The 21,412-nt window shown below is 41.2% G+C and overlaps 1 protein-coding gene across 9 annotated transcripts in view; it reads left to right on the forward strand.

Annotated features, from left to right (window-relative positions):
• The first annotated feature begins 217 nt into the window (after positions 1 to 217).
• The window catches only part of LOC143492558 (uncharacterized), a 69,426-nt gene continuing 48,231 nt past the window's right edge, over positions 218 to 21,412 (forward strand). The window contains exons 1-16 of one of the 9 annotated variants that reach the window (XM_076990893.1): positions 218 to 333; positions 759 to 800; positions 3,575 to 3,634; positions 3,856 to 3,915; positions 4,096 to 4,155; positions 4,332 to 4,391; positions 4,585 to 4,644; positions 4,842 to 4,901; positions 5,355 to 5,414; positions 8,294 to 8,353; positions 9,998 to 10,057; positions 10,258 to 10,317; positions 10,505 to 10,528; positions 10,620 to 10,881; positions 11,193 to 11,307; positions 12,853 to 12,940. In XM_076990893.1, the coding sequence (XP_076847008.1) occupies positions 252 to 333; positions 759 to 800; positions 3,575 to 3,634; positions 3,856 to 3,915; positions 4,096 to 4,155; positions 4,332 to 4,391; positions 4,585 to 4,644; positions 4,842 to 4,901; positions 5,355 to 5,414; positions 8,294 to 8,353; positions 9,998 to 10,057; positions 10,258 to 10,317; positions 10,505 to 10,528; positions 10,620 to 10,881; positions 11,193 to 11,307; positions 12,853 to 12,940 (1,213 nt within the window). In that variant the 5' untranslated portion in view covers positions 218 to 251. Of the gene's footprint in view, positions 334 to 758; positions 801 to 3,574; positions 3,635 to 3,855; positions 3,916 to 4,095; positions 4,156 to 4,331; positions 4,392 to 4,584; positions 4,645 to 4,841; positions 4,902 to 5,354; positions 5,415 to 6,314; positions 6,349 to 6,753; positions 6,814 to 6,976; positions 7,037 to 8,293; positions 8,354 to 9,997; positions 10,058 to 10,257; positions 10,318 to 10,504; positions 10,529 to 10,619; positions 10,882 to 11,192; positions 11,308 to 12,852; positions 12,941 to 21,412 lie in introns of those variants that run through there. The other 8 variants (XM_076990895.1, XM_076990894.1, XM_076990897.1 and 5 more) reach the window with 8 other exon arrangements.

Here is a 21,412-nt window from a genome sequence, read left to right on the forward strand (position 1 = left end):
ACAATGAGGTATTTGAAAGTTTACCTAAAGCATATGTGATGTTAAACAAAAGCCTCAAATATTAGTTTAAAATAGCAGTCTTAATATTGTCATAGACAATATAATGAGAATGTCAGTATTAATTCATGCTCCACCCTGAAATAATAATTACTCTTTAACATGAGCAAGATTCCTTATAAAAACCCCCTTAGAGGACGAGGTAGGTGAAAGAGGGGACGCAGCCTCTCACTTACATCCCAGGGCTGGTAACGATGGGAAGGCCAATAATGTCTCGAGTGTGGATGCTGAGATGTGTTACATTACTCATCATACTGCAGTCATCACAACAAACAGGTTGGTTCTTGGTTATAAAGTGGATTATACTTGTAAACTGTTAAAGATATTTAAATTCTGTTTTGTTTAGTCTGCATGCATTTTCTGTTGCCTGTCCATTTATGCTCTTTGACAGTTTCACTTAGATGGATATAAGCTTTGTTTATTCAGGTAATGGGAAGCGATATAAATTTGTACAGCAAACATTTTGAGAAGGACATTTTGAGAACAGTGATTGGTATCAGTGATTCTTTTTACTAATAAAAAACCCAGTTCCAGTGCATTATTCACTTTTGAACTATAAAAAATATTATTGACGTAAATAATCAATATTGTATAACATCTGTTTTAAGTGTATTTTATTAATTCTATTTCAGTCTTGATGTATCAGAAACATTCTGAATTATTCTGTGAATGTGTGTTCATTGATACTTTCATTTGATCAGACCAAAAGAAACCATCGATGAAGATGAAACCAGGAGAACCAGGTAGGTTCTGGTGTATATCCAGGTTAAGTATATTAATATACCCTGGCTACTACAGTTTATTACCTAATTTATTACTTATTTACTTAGGATAAGATTGCCATTTGGGAAAACCAGCGAGACAACTAGGAAAACAGTTAACAGAACAGTAGCAAATAATAATTAGTTAATTACATGTTAATAGAAACATGTAAAAATAGAAGATTAGACAGAAAGCAAACCAAACTACAATATGACTAAAACAGAGCAACCAACTGAATCAAAAAGAAAATAATATGATACACAACTTTGTCAAATACACAAACAGAACTACAGAAATCTACAAAAAACATGTGATGATTGTGAGGTTAACTGGACAGGAAACACAGAGCAGAAGATACAGGGTACAGAACATGAACCTAGTCAAATGGAGAGTTGAAAAGATACAGAGATTAATAATATGAAGGCTACAGTAACAATGTGCAGCAACCAATGGATACAGACATGGATACAATCAGTGGTATACATGCACAGAAAACAGGTGAAAAAAGTAAAGTTTACCAAAAATAAACACAATTAAGTCAAACAAATAAGTCAAACAGACCCGAACGTTTGACAGGGGGAACGGAGTCAGTAATTACACACCCCCTCACCATCTAAGACCACCAAGAAGACACTAGAAGACACATGTCTTCACATCTTCTTGTAGAAAGGAACAGAAGACAATCAGGGATAGCAGGAAACCAGGGAGGGACACATAGGGGGCAGGCTAGAGACACTACTAGAGAGAACAGGACCAGGTGACACAGAGATAGGTCAAGTGGGACCAGAATTAATGGGTATAGATGTGGACATGACACAGGATGACAGGACAGGGCACTAGGCTATAGGTGACTGACAGTCTACTTTGTGAATTTATGGTACAAAGTCCTCTTCTGACCCTCTTCCTGAGAAAACATTAGGAGTTTCGAATGCTGTGGGGAAGTTGTTTTCTCTTCTGTGCATCTCTTGAACAGGGACCAAGTGTAGAGGTGGTTTGTAATGGGGAGATGGAACCTGAAGTCAACCCCTCCACTAGAGTATTCAGATTCCTTAAACTCACTCTCTTGCTTTGTCCATGGTATGGTTAGTCCTTTTGTAACATTAGACTGAGAGGAGGCAGACACAAATGCGAGGACAGGACAGGTTTATTTTCAATAGATCTTCCTTGTCAGAACACAATAGGTAAACTTTCCTATTGGCAATACAGAGACGAGACTTACGAGACTGACTCAGCATGATACACAAAGGACAGAGAGTCAGAGTTGGTGAAAATCAGCGAGAAAACTAGAAAAACACAGAAAAACGCAGTAACACCAGCAATGAATAACACAAATGCTAACACAAACACAGCATTCAAAATATACAGAGACTAATAAAGAGAAGGCTACAGTAACAATGACCAGCAACCAATAGATACTGACATGGGGTATGAATACACAGACAACCAAGGAAAGTAAATAAGACACAGGTGAGGGGAATAACAGGTGATGAGGGGATAAACAGGTGTGGAAACTCAAAGTGAAACACGGGAGCAAATGGACCATCAAAACAAGGAAGTCAAACACTGACACAAACAGGATTGACAGGGGGATAGAATAGGGTAGGACTTTTAGGGTACGGTGCAATGATCTGGAGCAGGGGTCGGCAACCTTTGAGACATGGAGTGCCAACTATAACATGTCTACACTGTAAAAAGTGAATTATTGGAACAACTTAAAAAAATTACTTCAATTGGTAACACGCAAATGAATTAAGTTTCTTCAAATCAAGTTAACATGTTAGATGAACATATTTTTTTAAGTTAGATGAGCTTAACAATCTAAGTATTTTCAAATGATCAATTTGCATTAATACGAATTAATTTTAAGGCAAGTCAACTTAACTTTTCACAGTTTTCCAATTCAATTATTAGCGTTACTGAAAAGTCAAATACCGGTCCTTCACAACTCAACAGTACAGTTTCAGGAAAGGTAAACTTAGTAATTACCCTAATGTGTTATTTTAGTTTGTTAAATCTAATTGTAATTAGCTCCAAACAATTACAATTTTAGGTTAGCTGAAAGAAATAAAATGTAATGTAACTAATAACATAACATTAAAGCATACTATGCACTTAAAATGTATCATTCGGATCATTTTATTTTAAACAAATATGTCCAAACTGCATAACAATCATACAACGTTGTGACTTGGGAGAAAGACGCTGCAGACAAGTCCATTCTCCCACAGAACAGAGGTTTTATTCTTCACTTTCAATAAAACCAGCACTCACAGGCACAATTCATACAACATGAGACCTAAATTAGGTTGGCCTTGCACATGAAACACATGGGGAGGTCATGAAGACGGCAATGTTACACATACATGGAGGGTGAAGTAAGATAATGCACATGTACATAAAAAGATGGACCGGGATGACTTAAGTAATAACACAATTAATAATCATTAATAACACTATACAGACATAAACACCACATAATACGCACAACAGGGCCGGAGCCGCAAGGGCTCCAAGTATAAACGCCTCCGCGAAAGTATAATCCATTAATATAATAATTTATATTCATTTATAATTTTTTTTTGCTGATGCTGGTCCAGCGTGCCGTGTGCCAGTGATTATGCCTCGGCGTGCCAAAGGTGGCACGCGTGCCATAGGTTGCCGACCCCTGATCTGAAAAATTTATATTAATGAAAAATTATAAAGTATTGATGAAATATTTGATCAATAATCTGAATGGAATCTCTCATTTGATCAGCTCACGATTCTTCTAAAATTGAAGTTGTCCAAACAATGAAAATGAAACAAGAAACATCAGGTATGACATTCCAGTGTAATTATATAGTAATAAAGTGTATCAATATACCCAGGCTAGTACTTAATTTATTACTTATTAAAGATTATAACATTGATAATAACATGGAAATTGACATTTTATAAAGGTTACAATGTTATAGAGAATTGTTATTTAAAGAGCAATTATGAAGTTTTTGGGAAATATTTGATCAGTAGTCTGAAGGAATACTCTCATTTAATCAGCTCGTGAGACTTCTGAAACCCACAAAGTGCAATCAATGGAGACTAAAGATGGATCATCAGGTATACATTTCTAGTCTATATGTAATACATTTTATTATTATGCATAGGCTCCTACATTTCAATACTTCATATTATTGACATGGCCTTGCTATAATTGGTTACAGTATTACAGTAAGTCATAATAAACTATTTTTGATGGATTTGAACTATAAATATGAATGAATTCTCTCATTTAATCAGCTCATGAGTCTTCTCAGACCAACAAAGGGCAATCAAAAGTGATTGAAAAAGCATCATCAGGTACAACTTAATAATAATAATTATAATATATAATAATAATAATATAATACATTTTAATACTATGGCCATTTCATGATAGCTTCAATTGTTCTGAAGAATTATTGTTTATGTGCCATGGTTGAGTAATTCTGATGTACTTGCTTGTTGATCTGATTGGACACTCTCATTTAAATCAGCTCATGAGTCTTCTGAAACCCACAAAGACCAATCAAAAGAGATGAAACAAGGATCATTAGGTATATCTTTCTAGTATGCCAGTAATTAAGTGTATTATTAAACACAGGACACTACATTTCAATACTTGATAATATTGACATGGCCTTGTTATGATTGGTTACAGTATTCTGAAGAGATACTATAAATTATACATAATAGAGTATTTATGATGTATCTGATCTATAATCTGAAAGGATAATTTCATTTAATCAGCTCGTGAGTCTTCTGAGACCCACAAAGGGCAATCAAAGGAGATGAAAGAAGGATCATCAGGTAGACCTTTCTAGTATATACCTCAGTAATTAAGTGCATTATTGTTCAAAGGTTATTACATTTTAATCCTTCATAAAATGGACATGGCCATTTTATGATGTCTTAAACTGTTCTCAAAAATTACTCTTAATGTGCCATAATGGAGAATTTGTGATGCATTTTATCAACAATCTGATTGGATACTCTCATTTAATCAGCTCATAAGTCTTCTGAGACCCACAAAGGACAGTCAAAGGATATGAAAAAAACATCATCAGGTAGACCTTTCTAGTGTATATCCCATTAATTAAGTGTATTATTGTACAAAGGCTACTACATTTTAATGCTTGATATTACTGACATTGACATTTTATGATTGTTCAGAGAATTATCACCAATTGCTATTAATAAACCATACTATAGTATTTTGATGGATTTGAACTATAATCTGAATGGATACTTTCAATTAATGAGATTTTGAGTCTTCTGAGACCCATGATGGGCAGTCAAGGGAGATGAAAAAAGCATGATCAGATACACCTTTCTAGTCTTTATCCTAGTAATTAACTGTATTAATATACCCAGGCTACTACAATTTAATACTTGATTAAACTGATGTGGCCATTCCATGATAGCTTAAATTGTTCTGAAGAATTATTGTTTATGTGCCATAGTTGAGTATTTCTGATGTATTTGCTTGTTAATCTGATTGGATACTCTCATTTAATCAGCTCATGAGTCTTCTGAAACCCACAAAGACCAATCAAAAGAGATGAAACAAGGATCATCAGGTATACCTTTCTAGTATATATGCCAGTAATTAAGTGTATTATTGTTCTACATAGCTATTTTATGATATCTTAAATTGTTCTCAAAAATTACTCTTAATGTGCAATAATGGAATATTTGTGATGCATTTGATCAACAATCTGAATGGATACTCTCATTTAATCAGCTCATAAGTTTTCTGAGACCCACAAAGGACAGTCAAAGGAGATGAAAGAAGCATCATCAGGTAGAGCTTCCTAGTGTATATCCCAGTAATTAAGTGTATTATTGTACAAAGGCTACTACATTTTAATGCTTGATATTACTGACTGACATTTTATGATTGTTCAGAGAATTGTCGCCAATTGCTATTAATAAACCATACTATAGTATTTTGATGGATTTGAACTATAATCTGAATGAATACTCTCAATTAATCAGCTCTTGAGTCTTCTGAGACCCATGATGGGCAGTCAAGGGAGATGAAAGAAGCATAATCAGATACACCTTTCTAGTCTTTATCCTAGTAATTAACTGTACTAATATACCCAGGCTACTACATTTTAATACTTGATAAAATTGATGTGGCCATTTCATGATAGCTTAAATTGTTCTGAAGAATTTATCTGATTGGATACTCTCATTTATTCAGCTAATGAGTCTTCTGAAACCCACAAAGGCAACTCAAAGAAGATGAAGCAAGGATCATCAGGTTGACCTTTCTAGTATACTTTATATCCCAGTAATTAAATGTATTACATTTTAATCTCTCATAAAATGGACATGGCCATTTTATAATATCTTAAATTGTTCTCAAAAATTACTCTTAATGTCCCATAATGGAGTATTTGTGATGCATTTGATCAAGAATCTGAAAGGATACTCTCATTTAATCAGCTCATAAGTCTTCTGAGACTCACAGAGGACAGTCAAAGGAGATGAAAGAAGCATCATCAGGTAAACCTTTCTAGTGTATATCCCAGTAATTAAGTGTATTATTGTACAAAGGCTACTACATTTTATAGCTTGATATTACTGACTGACATTTTATGATTGTTCAGAGAATTGTCACCAATTGCTATTAATAAACCATACTATAGTATTTTGATGGATTAGAACTATAATCTGAATGAATACTCTCAATTAATCAGCTCTTGAGTCTTCTGAGACCCATGATGGGCAGTCAAGGGAGATGAAAGAAGCATAATCAGATACACCTTTCTAGTCTTTATCCTAGTAATTAACTGCACTAATATACCTAGGCTACTACATTTTAATACTTGATAAAATTGATGTGGCCATTTCATGATAGCTTAAATTGTTCTGAAGAATTTATCTGATTGGATACTCTCATTTATTCAGCTCATGAGCCTTCTGAAACCCACAAAGGCCACTCAAAGAAGATGAAGCAAGGATCATCAGGTTGACCTTTCTAGTATACTTTAAAAAATGTATACACTTAATTACTGGGATATAATCTCAGATTAATCTTAAATTGTTCTAAAAAATTACTTTTAATGTCCCATAATGGAGTGCTTATGATGCATTTGATCAACAATCTGAATAGATACTCTCATTTAATCAGCTCAAAAGTCCTCTGACACCCACAAAGGCCAATCAAGGGAGATGAAAGAAGGATCATCAGGTAGACCTTTCTAGTGTTTATCCCAAGTTTATTAGTAAACACAGGCCACTTCATTTCAATAATTGATAATATAGACATGGCCTTATTATGATTGGTTACATTATTCTGGAGAATTACTATTTCTAAGCCATATTTATAACGCATTGGGACGCGAGGACTGTACCTGTTGCGAGGTCTATAGAAACAGGGGTGAACCCAAGTGCCAGCTCGCACAAAAATAAAGGAACTGAAAGCAGCGCGACCAAACCAAAACAAACCACCGTAATGCAATGACGCGAAATAAATCAACGCATAAAAATGAGGAAACTACCGCGGAGAAAACACGGGAGAACAAACGAATCATAAACGACGCGGAAAACTGAAAGCGTGAATGATGACTCGACCATAGTACCAACACGGGAGAATAAACTACATGAAAACTCAGAAGACGCGGAAAACTCAACGCTTAATAAGGAAGAAATGAAGGCAATACAAAATACGCCAGGGGATGTAGCTGGCTAGCAGGCAAATTCCACAAAAAACTCAAAACCCTTCCGAAACTAGACCCAGACAGAGACGTAACAGCAAAGGAAAACTTGAGGGAAGCCAGGAAGCGGCGCAGGAATAAACTAGAACTCGAACAAGCGAGACTGGTGACGAGACACCGTGCAAACGCAACTCAAGATAGCGTGAGAACGGCTGACAAATGCGCAGCATGAGGGCTTAACGATTCAGCAGAGAGATACTACATGAAAACAGCTGTAGATCATCACTGCTGATTGTGGGAGCTCTGCCTAGAGCTGGCTCGCGAGCTCCTCCCAGTGGCAGCAGGACGAACCACCCTGGAGCCAGTCCTGACAATATTATTGTACAAAGGCTACTACATTTTAATAAATATTACTGACATTGGCATTTTATGATAGGTTAGAGTATTTTCGCTAATTGCTATTATTATGCAATGAAAGAGTATTTGTAAAGTATTTGATCAGTAGTCTGATAAAATACTCGAATCAATTCATGAATCGTCTCAAACCCACATAGCAAACAATGTATATGAAAGGAGCATCTGTCTATATCAAGTATATATTCCCGTAGTCATGTGTACTAATATTCACAATTATGTATATTAATATACACAGGCTACTGCATTTCAATACTTGATGATACTTACATAGCCATTTTATGATAGGTCAGAGTATTCTGGATAATTGCTAGTTATAATAGAGCATTTGTGATGCATTTGATCAATAATCTGAATGGATAATCTCATTTTATCAGCTCAAGTGTCTTCTAAGACTCATGAAGGAAAATCAGTTGAGATGAAAGAAGGATCATCAGGTACGTGTAGTCTATATCCCAATAATTAAGTTTATTAATATACATAGGCAACTATGTCACTGTAAAAGATAACACCATTGCTTAATCAAAAAACATTAGTAACCTTTACTTAATTCATAATAACCTAGTGATTTAACTCATATAATTTTAGTAAAGTCCTATTTTTTTATGAAACACCTCAGAAACAAAATACAGGTGAGTATACTCAACGCAAACCTTCAAGTTGCAGGATCCACGCATGCGCAGTGACGTCAGCAAGTCAAACGTTTTTCAGCGGAGCGCAGCGGAGATTTAACGTACCGTTTAACGGGCATGTTTCACTTTTTAAGTAAACGTTATGTTAAAATGTGAGATGAGACTGCCATGTTAATGAACCAACCGATTAGCTTAACTGAGGCAATAATTTCCAGTTCTGGTTATTAACCTGTCTGGCAGAAGTATTAGCAAAGTAACTTATGCTAACCGGGATTAGCAATTTACGTTCAGAAATACGGATGGTCACCATTAAAGTATTAACAGTGTAGATATAATAATTTGAAGGCACTTTTTAGATTCAAGTGTGTTTTTGGAAAGGCTTCGCCGTGTTAACGTCTTAGTTATGTAGTTTAGCTGCTGAAGTTATTGTTGTTTAGTAGGGGGCGGGACATTCATTTACCCAAAATGCCACTTGAGTTCATCTAAGGCACCGTTACCGTGGGCTGTGTTCGAAATAGACTACTACATACTGGATACTGCATACTGGACTCAGTATATACTGGATACTGCATACTGGTCCTCGTAGTAGTATGCAGTACAGTATGCAGTATATTTTGCGGAAGTAGTAAGTCATCCGGGTATGTTTCGCGTACTGGAAATTTTCATTTTGGTCACATACCGCATACGACATACTGATTTGGGGCTCGATCAGTACGCCAGTAGTATGTAGTAGACTATTTCGAACACAGCCCATGTCTAGTAGCTAGAATTTAGAGGTGAGTGAGGTTGTGCCTTATGTAGGTGTTCGTGAGAGTTAAAAGTTTTTATCTCGTGCGATATTGATGCACTGCTTGTTTGAGCTGGTGTTATTATTGCTGCAATAAAAGAAGCAATTTTTCCTTGCTTCTTCACAAAATGTTGCACAATGCTTTGATAAAACCAGCATGTAACATTTTAATGCTGGTTTTATATCAGAAATTAATAAAAGAAATACTGTGGTCTAACAGTTCTTAATTGTGCTTACTTTATTTTTCTAAGGCAGTCGGTTTCCTAAATTTCCTAAACAGGACTTTTTTTTATAAAGTTACATAAACTTTGGTAATATAAGTAGCACCACTTATAAATGACAAGTTAGCGTTACTATGCTATTTAGTCTGTACAACTCAACTAAACTGAGTAAATACAACTGTTTGGTACATTTAAGTAGTAGTAGACATTAAGTAAACATAACTTGAAAATAACAGTTATATTTACTTAACTTTTTAAGTGCAACCGGTTTCCTCAATTTTTTTAAGTAAGATAAACTTATCACATTTTACAGTGTACTTAAGAATCATGTCATGGACATTTTATAATAAGTTACAGTGGTCTGGATGTTTGCTATTAATGAGACAAAGTGTTTGTGAAGTATATAATCAATACTCTGAATGGATACTCTCATTTAATCAGCTCATGAGTCTTCTGAGAGCCATGAAGACCAATCAGTAGATATGAAAGATGGATCATCAGGTAGACCTTTCTAGTCTTTATGCTAGTAATTAAGTGTAATAGCATACAGAGGATACTACATTTTAAAACTTGATAATATCGACATAGTCATTTTATGACAGGTAAATTTTTTTTTCTGGAATATTACTATTAATGTGCCACAATAGAGTATTTGTGATGTATTTGATAAAAATATGTAATTGTTACTCTCATTTAATCAGCTCATGAGTCTTCTGACACCCATGAAGGACAATCAGTGGAGAAGAAAGAAGGAGCAACAGGTAGACCTTTATAGTCTATATCCCAGTAATTAAATGTATTAATATACACAAGCTACTACAGGTTACTACTTGATGATACTGACATTGCCATTTCAGCGCAGGTTAAATATTCTTGAAAATAGCTGTTTATGAGCTATCTGTGAAAATGTTTTTGAATAATAATCGTCTATCTCTTTATATTAATTAGAAACTACAGTGATAACTGATACAGGTAAAATATATTTTAGCAATATTCAAAACTCTGCTACTCCGTTTCAAGAAAAGTTGCAACTGGTCTTAAGAAAACATGTTGTTTAACCCAGGAGTGAGTGTGGGTCACAACGGACAGATTTGCAGCACCTGGGGAAACTTCCACTTCAATACATTTGATGGAGAATTCTTCCAGTTACCCTATACATGTAACTATGTACTGGCCACCCTGTGTGACACCACCAAGATGGACTTTAATATCCAGATGAGGAGGCAACATGTCAACAACATTCCCACCATCAGTTCCTTTACCTTAAAGCTGGAGGGAATTGTCATCAAGCTTTTCAATGGAGCTATTACCATGGATGACAAGGAGTGAGTGTTTTGGCTGGGATTAAAATCAGATCAATGACCTTTGAGTAATGCTTATATGACTAGCCTGTGCAAATTCATCAGTATTGTGTGGAATTAATAAATAAACAAATATTAGATAAATAAATAAATATTAGATAAATAAAAACTAGAACTTGAAAAGTAAAATTAAGTGAAGATAAATAATTACATTATTAGCTTGTATAAACTGCATTGTTGAATTGTTTAAAACACTTTAAAGCTGTGCTTGTGGTCATTTGATTATGTGATGTGAATGTAATGTGGTCATATGATTATGTAAATGTTTTGTACAGAGTGACGTTCCCCAGCTCTCACCTTGGAGTGCGTATTGAAAAAACAACGAGTTTCATTAAGATAATTTCCAAGTTGGGAGTGATAGTCAATTGGGATGAAGTCAACTCACTCTCGGTACAGTTCAACTATTGTTTTCATTGCCATTGTATATACAGTATATTTGCAAAGTAGTGTCTAAATAGATCTAATCTCTTAAACCTATCCTTAAATTCATATTTATGACCATGAGCCATGATATGTGCATTACACTCTTTAAAAAATGACTTCCGTTTCAGAACAGTGAGAGCATTTTCTTTGTAAGTGTACCTGATATACTGAAGGCAGAAGGTGAACATCCACTGTAAAGCTTAGTTGTCTGATCACTGTTAGTGCTGGAACTCTAACACCATGCGACATAGAGCCTTGCCAAGATTACAAATAGGGAAGCTTTTCAAAGAATAAGAATAGAACAAAAATATAAAGAATTAAAAAAATCTGCAGTGATATAATTGGAGATATCCAAACAGGATGTTTCCTTTGACAATTTCTCAATGAACTGGCATATCACAAAATGTTTTACAGCACAGAGCCTTATACCTAACCTCATCCCTGTCTGGGGATAGAGTTCAAAGGCTGGCAAAGAACTATGATATAGTGTCTCTACCTGATATGCAAGAGTTCTCTAAATAATAGTTTTAAAAACATTTTATTCAAATTCTTTATTTAAAATCATTTGAATAATAAAAGATGGATAATGGTTCTCTAATTGCTGGCAAGAAGGAGAGGTGATGTCCTGGAGATCCTGAAATTTCAGTCTTGCCAGTGTTAAATATATATTAAATTATAGGTATACAAATTATAGCTGTAATCTTGCCAATATAAAAGCAATTTAAATAATTTTATGAAATCATCATTTTAACTGCCTCCAGCTGTATAATTAAATCACTGCCTCCTGAAAACTGCACTTTAAAAACAAATACTGCTCATTTTTATAGTTATAGAAAATATAGTTTATTGCATGGACTCATAAATAGGCATTTGACTCAAAGGAAATAAAAAGGTGATTTTTAAAACTTTGTACTTACTGAATTGAGAATGCAGCGTGACATGCATGTGTGCAGATGACTTTTGTAGGACAAGCTTTACAGATATCCCAGACATAACAAAAATGAAGGTCAAAGCCAGTACTGAGTCGCCAGGAAGTCCAAGATATCATATTCAGACTGAGTTCAGCAGCTAAAATCCAAAACATGCACAGATATCCAAAAGAGATTAAATTAAAAGGCAGATTAATAGATAACAGCAAGAGTCCATACACAAGAAAGGAAGTGCAAAGACAATGCTCAGTATTCACTGTTAACAATGCTGTACTTCACAAAGAGGAAGTAATCATGCTTAAATACTTGAATTAAAATTGTAAATAGTGAAACTAGTGAATATTCTGGTAATTGGGTTGTCTGGTGAATAGCTACTGAAGTCAGTATGGCAGTCATAGTCTGCCATTTGTAATGTATTGTTTTTGAAATGTTTTTGTGTGCGTTTCCTATTTTTATATATACTCACATTTTTTATATGCTGTGAGTGAAATTAAGACTATCATGCAGCATTCTAGAACTATCTTTATATTCACTGTCCGTGTGTAAGTGTTAGGAATGACCTGCATTTTGTCCTACTTGTCAGGTTGAGTTATCAACAAAGTTCAGGGATCAGACCTGTGGGCTCTGTGGGAACTTCAACGGCATTACGTATGATGAGTTCACAGAAAATGGTGAGACTTATTTTTATTTTGGTAGCTACAAATAATTTATTTCAGTATATTGTTTGATATTAATACCAATCTCCAGGAGGAATGGAAAATTTACCTCCAGAATTTTAACATACAACAGTACTACTACCAATAATGATAGTTTGCTAATGAACTCATATTTCCTCATACGTTTTGATGCTGGTGGTTGTGACGGGCAGGGTGAGCAACTTAAAAAGGAAGCGATCACGCCAAGTCTCAGGGAAAGAGGATGGTTTAATAGAAAGTGCGCAAACCAAAAACCCGTGACATTGTTCCAGATTGAGGAAATAATAACCAGCAGTCAACTGGTACAAACACAAGACATATATAGATGAACAAACGACCCTCAGGTGAGACGGATCACGGGTCCCGCCCACCTGAGGGACGAACATCACGTGACCAAAAACAGGACCGCTGCCGCTGTAACCGGGGGCGACCGGTAGGGGGCCCCCCCACAACGTGACAGACCCCCCCACCAAAGCCGCACTCCCCTCCGGATGTGCGGCTTACAGCGGCAGCACACAAAACACAACAAAGGGGCGGGAGGGCGGGGTCAAGACAGGGACCCGTTCCCTGCCGTCCTGAGCTGAAACACAAAACACATAAAAGCTCCTCGTCACAGGACGCAGACCAGGCAGGGACCCGTTCCCTGCAGTCCTGGAGCTGAAAACATAAAAAGACAGACAGGTTAGCTCGCCTCCTGGGCGGGACCCTGGACCGACTAGGCCGTCAACAAGACGATAACCATGCCCCGGTCGGTCACAGGGCCCTCGCGCCCTAACCGGCCTTAGGCCGCTTAAGCCCCACCGCTGAGTGCGGACCGGGAGCACATGGCCCAACAGACGTCACAGGTGTGGATGTGTGCAGGCCGCCACACTGGGGTGCGGCCACGGCTTCCACCAACACCTCCCGAACCTACCTCCTCGCTCGGAGCTGACCCCTGCCCTTTTCGGTAGGGGTCACCCCAGACTCCTGGGGAGTGAACCCCTCCCAGGGCCCCTCATCTCAAGGTGGACTCCTCCACCCAACCCAGGAGCGCCAGAGACCAGGGCCCTGGCAATCCGCATCAGGGACACGCTGGTCACCCCGAGCTTGAAGGGGATGGTCTCCGCCTGGAGACCCCACTAGGTCCGGGAGTGCCGCAGTCCACCACCAGAAGCGACCTGCAACACATCACACACACACGCACACAGACGACACACAACATATAACACGCACTGCCCTGACCTTTGCACCCCCTTATACCCAGGGGGGAGGGGACCCCTTCTTGGCATGAGGAGACACCCTGTCCATACACCCCAGGCATCCTCAGCCTACAAAGGGGTACAGGGGCTCCTCCCTGCTCAGGGGTCCCTCCCAAAAGCCAGTTCTCCCTAAGGAGCAGCGCCTTCTGAGCCACATGCCGTGGCTCAGGAACCCCATAGCTCCCCCCCAAAAACATATTTAGGGGGGGCCCCTCCGGGGAACAACAAAACAAAAACATAAAACACACACGCACCCAAGATGCTCTCAAATGGGCCCCTCCCCACACACAGTGAAGAGGGGTGCAAGAGAGGAATTACATAAAACAAAGCACGCTACACTCTAGGACAAAACGAACACGCAAAGACAGAACACAAACAAACGGACAGGACCCACCGATGCGCGAGCTCTGCGGAGCGCGACGCGCCCACTCCAGCTCTCTCTCTCACCGTTTTCACCACGGGATCCGTAGATCTTTAAAGAGAGAGCTATGCGCGAGCGGCTTGCGCGCCACGCCCACAGCGTTCTAGCGCGCAGCACGCATCGGTGGGCCCGTCTACATACACACACGAACACCACCAGCGAAACACACACACCACGGCACACTCACACACTCGCTCACGTCCGCGTCGTTATTAAAACACAACACAACGTACATACACAGACAATAACGAACAACGAACGTGCGCAATGTGAGGCACCGGTAGTTTCGCTGGGTGAGAGCGGAGTCTACTGGTCCCCAGCTCTAGTCACCGCCGTGTGACTTATGGGTTTTAACACAAACAACATTTAAACACGGCGGGACGAGTGGGGACAGACTCAACACACTCTCAGACAATACACGACAAACACACAGCACGTAGACAAACACTTACCACGAGACATGACCACGAACGAAGGAGAAAGCAAAGGAGACTGGCGGCTTCCGAAGGGTGGCTGGTTATTCTGTGATGGGCAGGGTGAGCAACTTAAAAAGGAAGCGATCACGCCAAGTCTCAGGGAAAGAGGATGGTTTAATAGAAAGTGCGCAAACCAAAAACCCGTGACATTGTTCCAGATTAAGGAAATAATAACCAGCAGTCAACTGGTACAAAGACAAGACATATATAGACGAACAAACGACCCTCAGGTGAGACGGATCACGGGTCCCGCCTACCTGAGGGACGAACATCACGTGACCAAAAACAGGACCGCTGCTGCTGTAACCGGGGGCGACCGGTAGGGGGCCCCCCCACAACGTGACAGTGGTTAAATAACCAAACATATTTCACTATTTGATGTAATGCGAAGTGATCACAAAGCAGACACATTCGCTGAGAAGAGTGAGATTTATTTGGGGCAGATCCATAATGACGGTCATATACACATACAAATCCAGAAGACTTAAATATTATTCTCCTTGGTGATTTTAATATACATATGGACAATGTAAACTGCACCACTTCTAAGGATTTTTCATCTTGCCTGGACAGTTTTGGATTACATCAACATATCAACTTCCCAACACACTCTAAAGGACATACCTTGGATTTAGTTTGTTGTTCAGGTGTAACTCCTCATAACTGTATGGCCACAGACCTCCCTGTTTCCGATCATTTGTTAATCTCATTCAGTATCAACATGACTGTCTAAAACAGGGGTCTCCAACACATCGCTCGCGAGCTACCAGTAGCTCGCCAACCCTTTCCGAGTAGCTCGCCAAAGGTCCAATGAATTACATATAAATTTGTAAACCTAATTGGTCCCATCGAGAAATCTACTTAAATTTATGTCCAATCAAAATTCACAGTTGTCCCTCCCCTTCTAACACTAAATGATTATTCGCCAATTATACAACAGTTAGTTCACAATCCGACTGGTTGAGAAGTGTTCTAACCCTGCAGATATGTGTGATAACAGCACGGTATTCTCATTCTCTGTATCACTCCGCGGACGCGTTGTCAAGTAACGGCATGTACATATATTCACGATAACACACTCCCTCTCGTGTTCTATTGCTCAATTAGCTGTCAATCAAAAAGTTAGGCTGCCGTCAATATTGAATAAATCAGGGGTCACCCACGTCATGAGTCGCCCGCGGGCTTGTTTTAAAAATAGCTCACTATAGCGCCATGCACCAAAGCGCTGCATCGTTTATGTTTTTGCTACTATTATAGATTGTCCGCGGTTGCTGGCGGTCTTCCGGCTTAGCAATTGACACTCGCACATGCACCCCCCCCCCCCCCCCACTCAACATCTTTCACTTTCGTTCGCCGCCAAGGTAGCCCTCCGCAATAACTGGTATCCAAGAAGTAGCTCCCAGTTCCAAAAAGGTTGGAGACCCCTGGTCTAAAAGTAGAGTACCACATGTTATCACTTATCGTAATATAAAAAATATTAATATAACTTCACTTCTATCAGGTATTGACAGTCTTACTAATGCCTTTCAGACACTACTGATGATTTGGTCCATCACAATGGGCTTCATTCTTTTCTGGACTCACTTGGTCCACTAAAAACCCGGACTGTTTCTTTTACTCACTCTGCCCCTTGGTTCTCATCTCACCTGCGTCAGCTTAAAACTACAGGGTGCCAGTTGGAGCGTCTTTTCAGGAAAACTGGCCTCACAATACACAAGGATCTATATCATAACCATCTTCTTTCCTATAAAGACAGTCTTCACACAGCTAAATCCCAGTACTATTCTCAATTAATTAGAGCCGGTGATGGAAACACACGGGCCCTGTTCACTCTGGTCTCAACCACTCTACAGCCACTAGACTCCTTACCTTCTCACTTCTAGTCTGTCGACCATTGCAATTTTTTAATGTCATTCTTCAATACTAAAATTGATTTGATTCATCAGAAATTGCCTCCTGTCACTTCCTCTACCATATTTCCCCCTATTTTGTGCCCTCTCACTCGTCCATTTACTAATTTTCTGCTTCCAACTATCTCTGATATATCCACTCTCATCCACAAATGTAAATCTTCCACTTGTCAACTTGATCCTCTTCCAACAACCCTGGTTAAAGCATGTCTACCCTTTATTTTGCCTGTGATAACTGCCATTATTCATTCTTCTCTCACCTCTGGATCTGTCCCTGTGTCATTAAAGTCTGCTGCAGTTACCCCAATATTAAAGAAACCTGGTCTAGACCCTAACAATTTCAATATTGTTCTATTTCTAATTTACCTTTCTTCTCTAAAATCCTTGAGAAGACAGTTGCTTCACAGGTTCACTCTCACCTCTCCAATAATGACCTCTATGAGCTATTTCAATCTGGATTTCGTCCCCATCATAGTTTAGAAACAGCACTCCTCAAAATAACAAACGACCTCTTGACTGCAGCTGACTCAGGTCTTTTATCCATACTTATCCTCCTTGATCTGAGTGTGGCATTCAACACCATTTCTCATTCTGTCCTCCTTCATAGGTTATCAGCCATTGGTTTTTCCAACACATTGGTCCTATTCTTTTCATGATTTACCTTCTTCCTTTAGGTCACATCTTTCATAAATATAAAGTCCAGTTTCATTGTTATGTGGACGACACCCAGCTGTATGTTTCTAGCAAACCCAACTCCACCCTCCCTCCCTCCTCCCTCTGTGATTGTTTACAGGAAGTCAAGTCTTGGTTTTCCTCAAATTTTCTCAAACTCAACAGTGATAGAACAGAGGTCCTCCTCATTGGTTCTAAATCAGTTCTTGCAAAAGTAAAAGGTTTTTCCATTTCCATAGACAACACTATTGTTCCTCCCTCCCCTCAGGTAAAGAGTCTGGGTGTCGTCCTTGATAGCACTCTGTCTTTCCAAACCCATATAAATAACATCACTCGGTCTGCATACTTTTATCTCTGTCACATTAACCGTCTCCGTTCCTCTTTCACTCCTGAAAATACTGCCATCTTGGTTAATTCCCTGGTCACTTCCCGCCTGGTCTATTGTAATTCTCTTCAATCAATCAATCAATCAAATTTTATTTATATAGCGCTTTTTACAACAGTTGTTGTCACAAAGCAGCTTTACAAGTGCCGAGTCCTAGCCCCCAGCGAGCAAGCCAAAGGCGACAGTGGCAAGGAAAAACTCCCTTTTGTTCGGTCTCTCCCTCAAATCCCTCCATAAGCTTCAACTGGTTCAGAATGCTGCTGCCGTGTCATATCTAGAACCCCATCCTTTCATCACATTAGTGTCATATCTAGAACCCCATCCTTTCATCACATTAGTGTTATATCTAGAACCCCATCCTTTCATCACATTAGTGTCATATCTAGAACCCCATCCTTTCATCACATTAGTGTTATATCTAGAACCCCATCCTTTCATCACATTAGTGTCATATCTAGAACCCCATCCTTTCATCACATTAGTGTCATATCTAGAACCCCATCCTTTCATCACATTAGTCCTGTTCTTCAGCAGCTTCACTGGCTCCCTGTTATATCTCGCATTGATTATAAACTTCTACTTCTCACATTAAAGGCTATTCATCACCTCGCCCCTCCATATCTCATTGAACTCCTAAACATTAACAGACCCAGCCGCACTCTCAGATCCTCCTCGTCCATCAGTCTCACTGTTCCCCTAGCACGTATGAGCACCATGGGGCTAAGAGCTTTCAGTCGCTCAGCTCCCCATCTCTGGAACTCTCTTCCACCGGACATCTGAAATATTGATTCCTTGGATGTTTTTAAAACACACCTGTTTAGGACTGCATATAGTCTCTAATCTGCTCCCTGCTTTTTGTAGTTTATGTTGTTTGTTGTTGTTTATGTTCTTTGATATGATTTTATTCTTTTATGTACGGTGACCTTGAGAGTCGTGAAAGGCGCCTATAAATAAAATGTACTATTAAAGATTACTGTGACGCTCGGGGCTGGACGAAGGACGAGACACGGATCCCTCTGGCTTGACAGACGTCACTTTTATTTTAGCGCGTAACGCGCACGAAAAACACAGATATAGCGCAATAGCGCACGTAGACCACTCCGCATACACACACAACGTGTAGACTTAGACAACGACGAGCACAGGACACTGCGCGAGCGCACATTAAATAGACAAACCACATTAACCCCACGTGATTACGAGACAGGTGATCTCACAGGTGAGACGGATTATCACATGACATAGCCATCACCACGGAATATCCACAGACGCAGACGATGCACGTAGACTACGTAAACACATGCCCAAAAGGGGGGGGGCCGGGGTCCTCAACGTGACAGACGCCCCCTCCAAGGGCACTACCCGTCCCGGGGTGCCAACAGGACCGAGTGCCCCGAACCCACGACGATGGGCGGATCCGACGCGCTCAGTCCTGCGTCTGGGAGGTGACTGCCCTTGGCGAAGCGTCCATCACGAATCGCCTAGCACACCCTCCCTGGGAAGACGGGGGAAAAGACGTTAAACACATTAAACGGCACAGGAACAAACACACAAACAGGCAAGCTTACACACGTCGACACAAACGGGAAAAGGGGGTTTGGTACACATACGGGCAGACTTACGATTACAGGAACACACACACACGACATTGGCACCAGGCTGCGCGCCAGGAGGAGAGCGATGAGGGGAGAGAGATCCGGAGCTGCTGGTGCTGCGTTGGGCAGTCCCCCTCCTGCCTTTGCTGCGAACCCTCCGCTGGGCGCAGCGCGGCGGGCGGACGCGCCAGGTGCAGCGCCGCGGGCGGACGCGCCAGGTGCAGCGCCGCGGGCGGACGCGCCAGGTGCAGCGCCGCGGGCGGACGCGTCCGAGGCAGCGTAGCTGGCGGACGCGTCCGAGGCAGCGTAGCTGGCGAGCTTGCCAGGCGCAGCGTGAGGGAGCTCCTCCTCACAGTCCATCAGCTCCTCCTCGCCCTCCAGGACCCCTTCCATAGACTTAGCCGGGCTCTCACCCCGGGAATAGTCCATGGGGCTGGCCCTGGAAGGTCCGGAGGACGTGGTCTCCCCAGGAGTGCCCCTTCCTTTTACAGTTCCCACGGAACACTCAGAGGGAGGCGGACTGCCCTCCTCCTCTGAATAGAGGTCGCTGTCTGTGCCCTCCTCCTCCTCACCGTCTCCAGCGGGGTAGGCGGAGTACCGGCCGTCGGAGCACTCCTCCCCCTCCTCGACGGTGGGAGAGGAATCTACGGGCGGAGGGAGATATTCTTCTTCCTCTGACTCCTCCTCCTCACCGTAGTCGTTCACCGACAGGGGGTAGGATTCCTCCCCTTCCCCACCATAGTCAATGGTGGAGGCATCGCACAGAGAGGGAGGGTAGGCCTCTTCCGCGTCCTCTTGCTCCTCCTCGGAGTCCACCTCCCCAAACTCGCTCTCTGGGGTGGACTCGGTAGCACCGAAGATGCAGGAGCCCACCCTCAGAGGCGAGAGGACGCGGGATGGAGGGGAGTGTCGCTCCCTCCAAATCCGTACCGCGCCCTGGCGGAGGGACTCTGCCAGCTCGGGTTCCCTCTCCTCTAGCCGCCGGGCTGAGGCCAGCTGGAAGGCGCACACCGGGTCCTCCTCTAGTTGCGCCAGCGTCGGCGGGTTCTCCTCCTCTACGGGCACGCCCTCTGGTGGCGACGCCTCGTAGAGCTCTGGGTTACTCACCCGTATGGGTGATCCTTCCCGGGAAGGAGCTGGGTGCCTCTCCTCCCACACCCGCGTCGCTGTCCGGCGGTACTCCTCCGCCAGCTCGGGTATGGATGTCTCCCGAGCCGCGCACAGCAGGTACGCGCACTCGGGGTCCTGCATGAGCTGTGCCCGAGTCGGCTGGGCTTTGCGGCGCGGGGAAGAGGAAGAAGAGCGGTGGTGCCGCTTGCTGGGGCGATCCGCCTTCTTATGCCGGGTGGCGTAGCCTGGCATGTTGGTGTCTCTGCGAGGCTCATCGTTCTGTGACGCTCGGGGCTGGACGAAGGACGAGACATGGATCCCTCTGGCTTGACAGACGTCACTTTTATTTTAGCGCGTAACGCGCACGAAAAACACAGATATAGCGCAATAGCGCACGTAGACCACTCCGCATACACACACAACGTGTAGACTTAGACAACGACGAGCACAGGACACTGCGCGAGCGCACATTAAATAGACAAACCACATTAACCCCACGTGATTACGAGACGATCTCACAGGTGAGACGGATTATCACATGACATAGCCATCACCACGGAATATCCACAGACGCAGACGATGCACGTAGACTACGTAAACACATGCCCAAAAGGGAGGGGCCGGGGTCCTCAACGTGACAA

Source organism: Brachyhypopomus gauderio, unplaced genomic scaffold (genome assembly GCF_052324685.1).
Source record: "Brachyhypopomus gauderio isolate BG-103 unplaced genomic scaffold, BGAUD_0.2 sc79, whole genome shotgun sequence".
Taxonomy (NCBI): domain Eukaryota; kingdom Metazoa; phylum Chordata; class Actinopteri; order Gymnotiformes; family Hypopomidae; genus Brachyhypopomus; species Brachyhypopomus gauderio.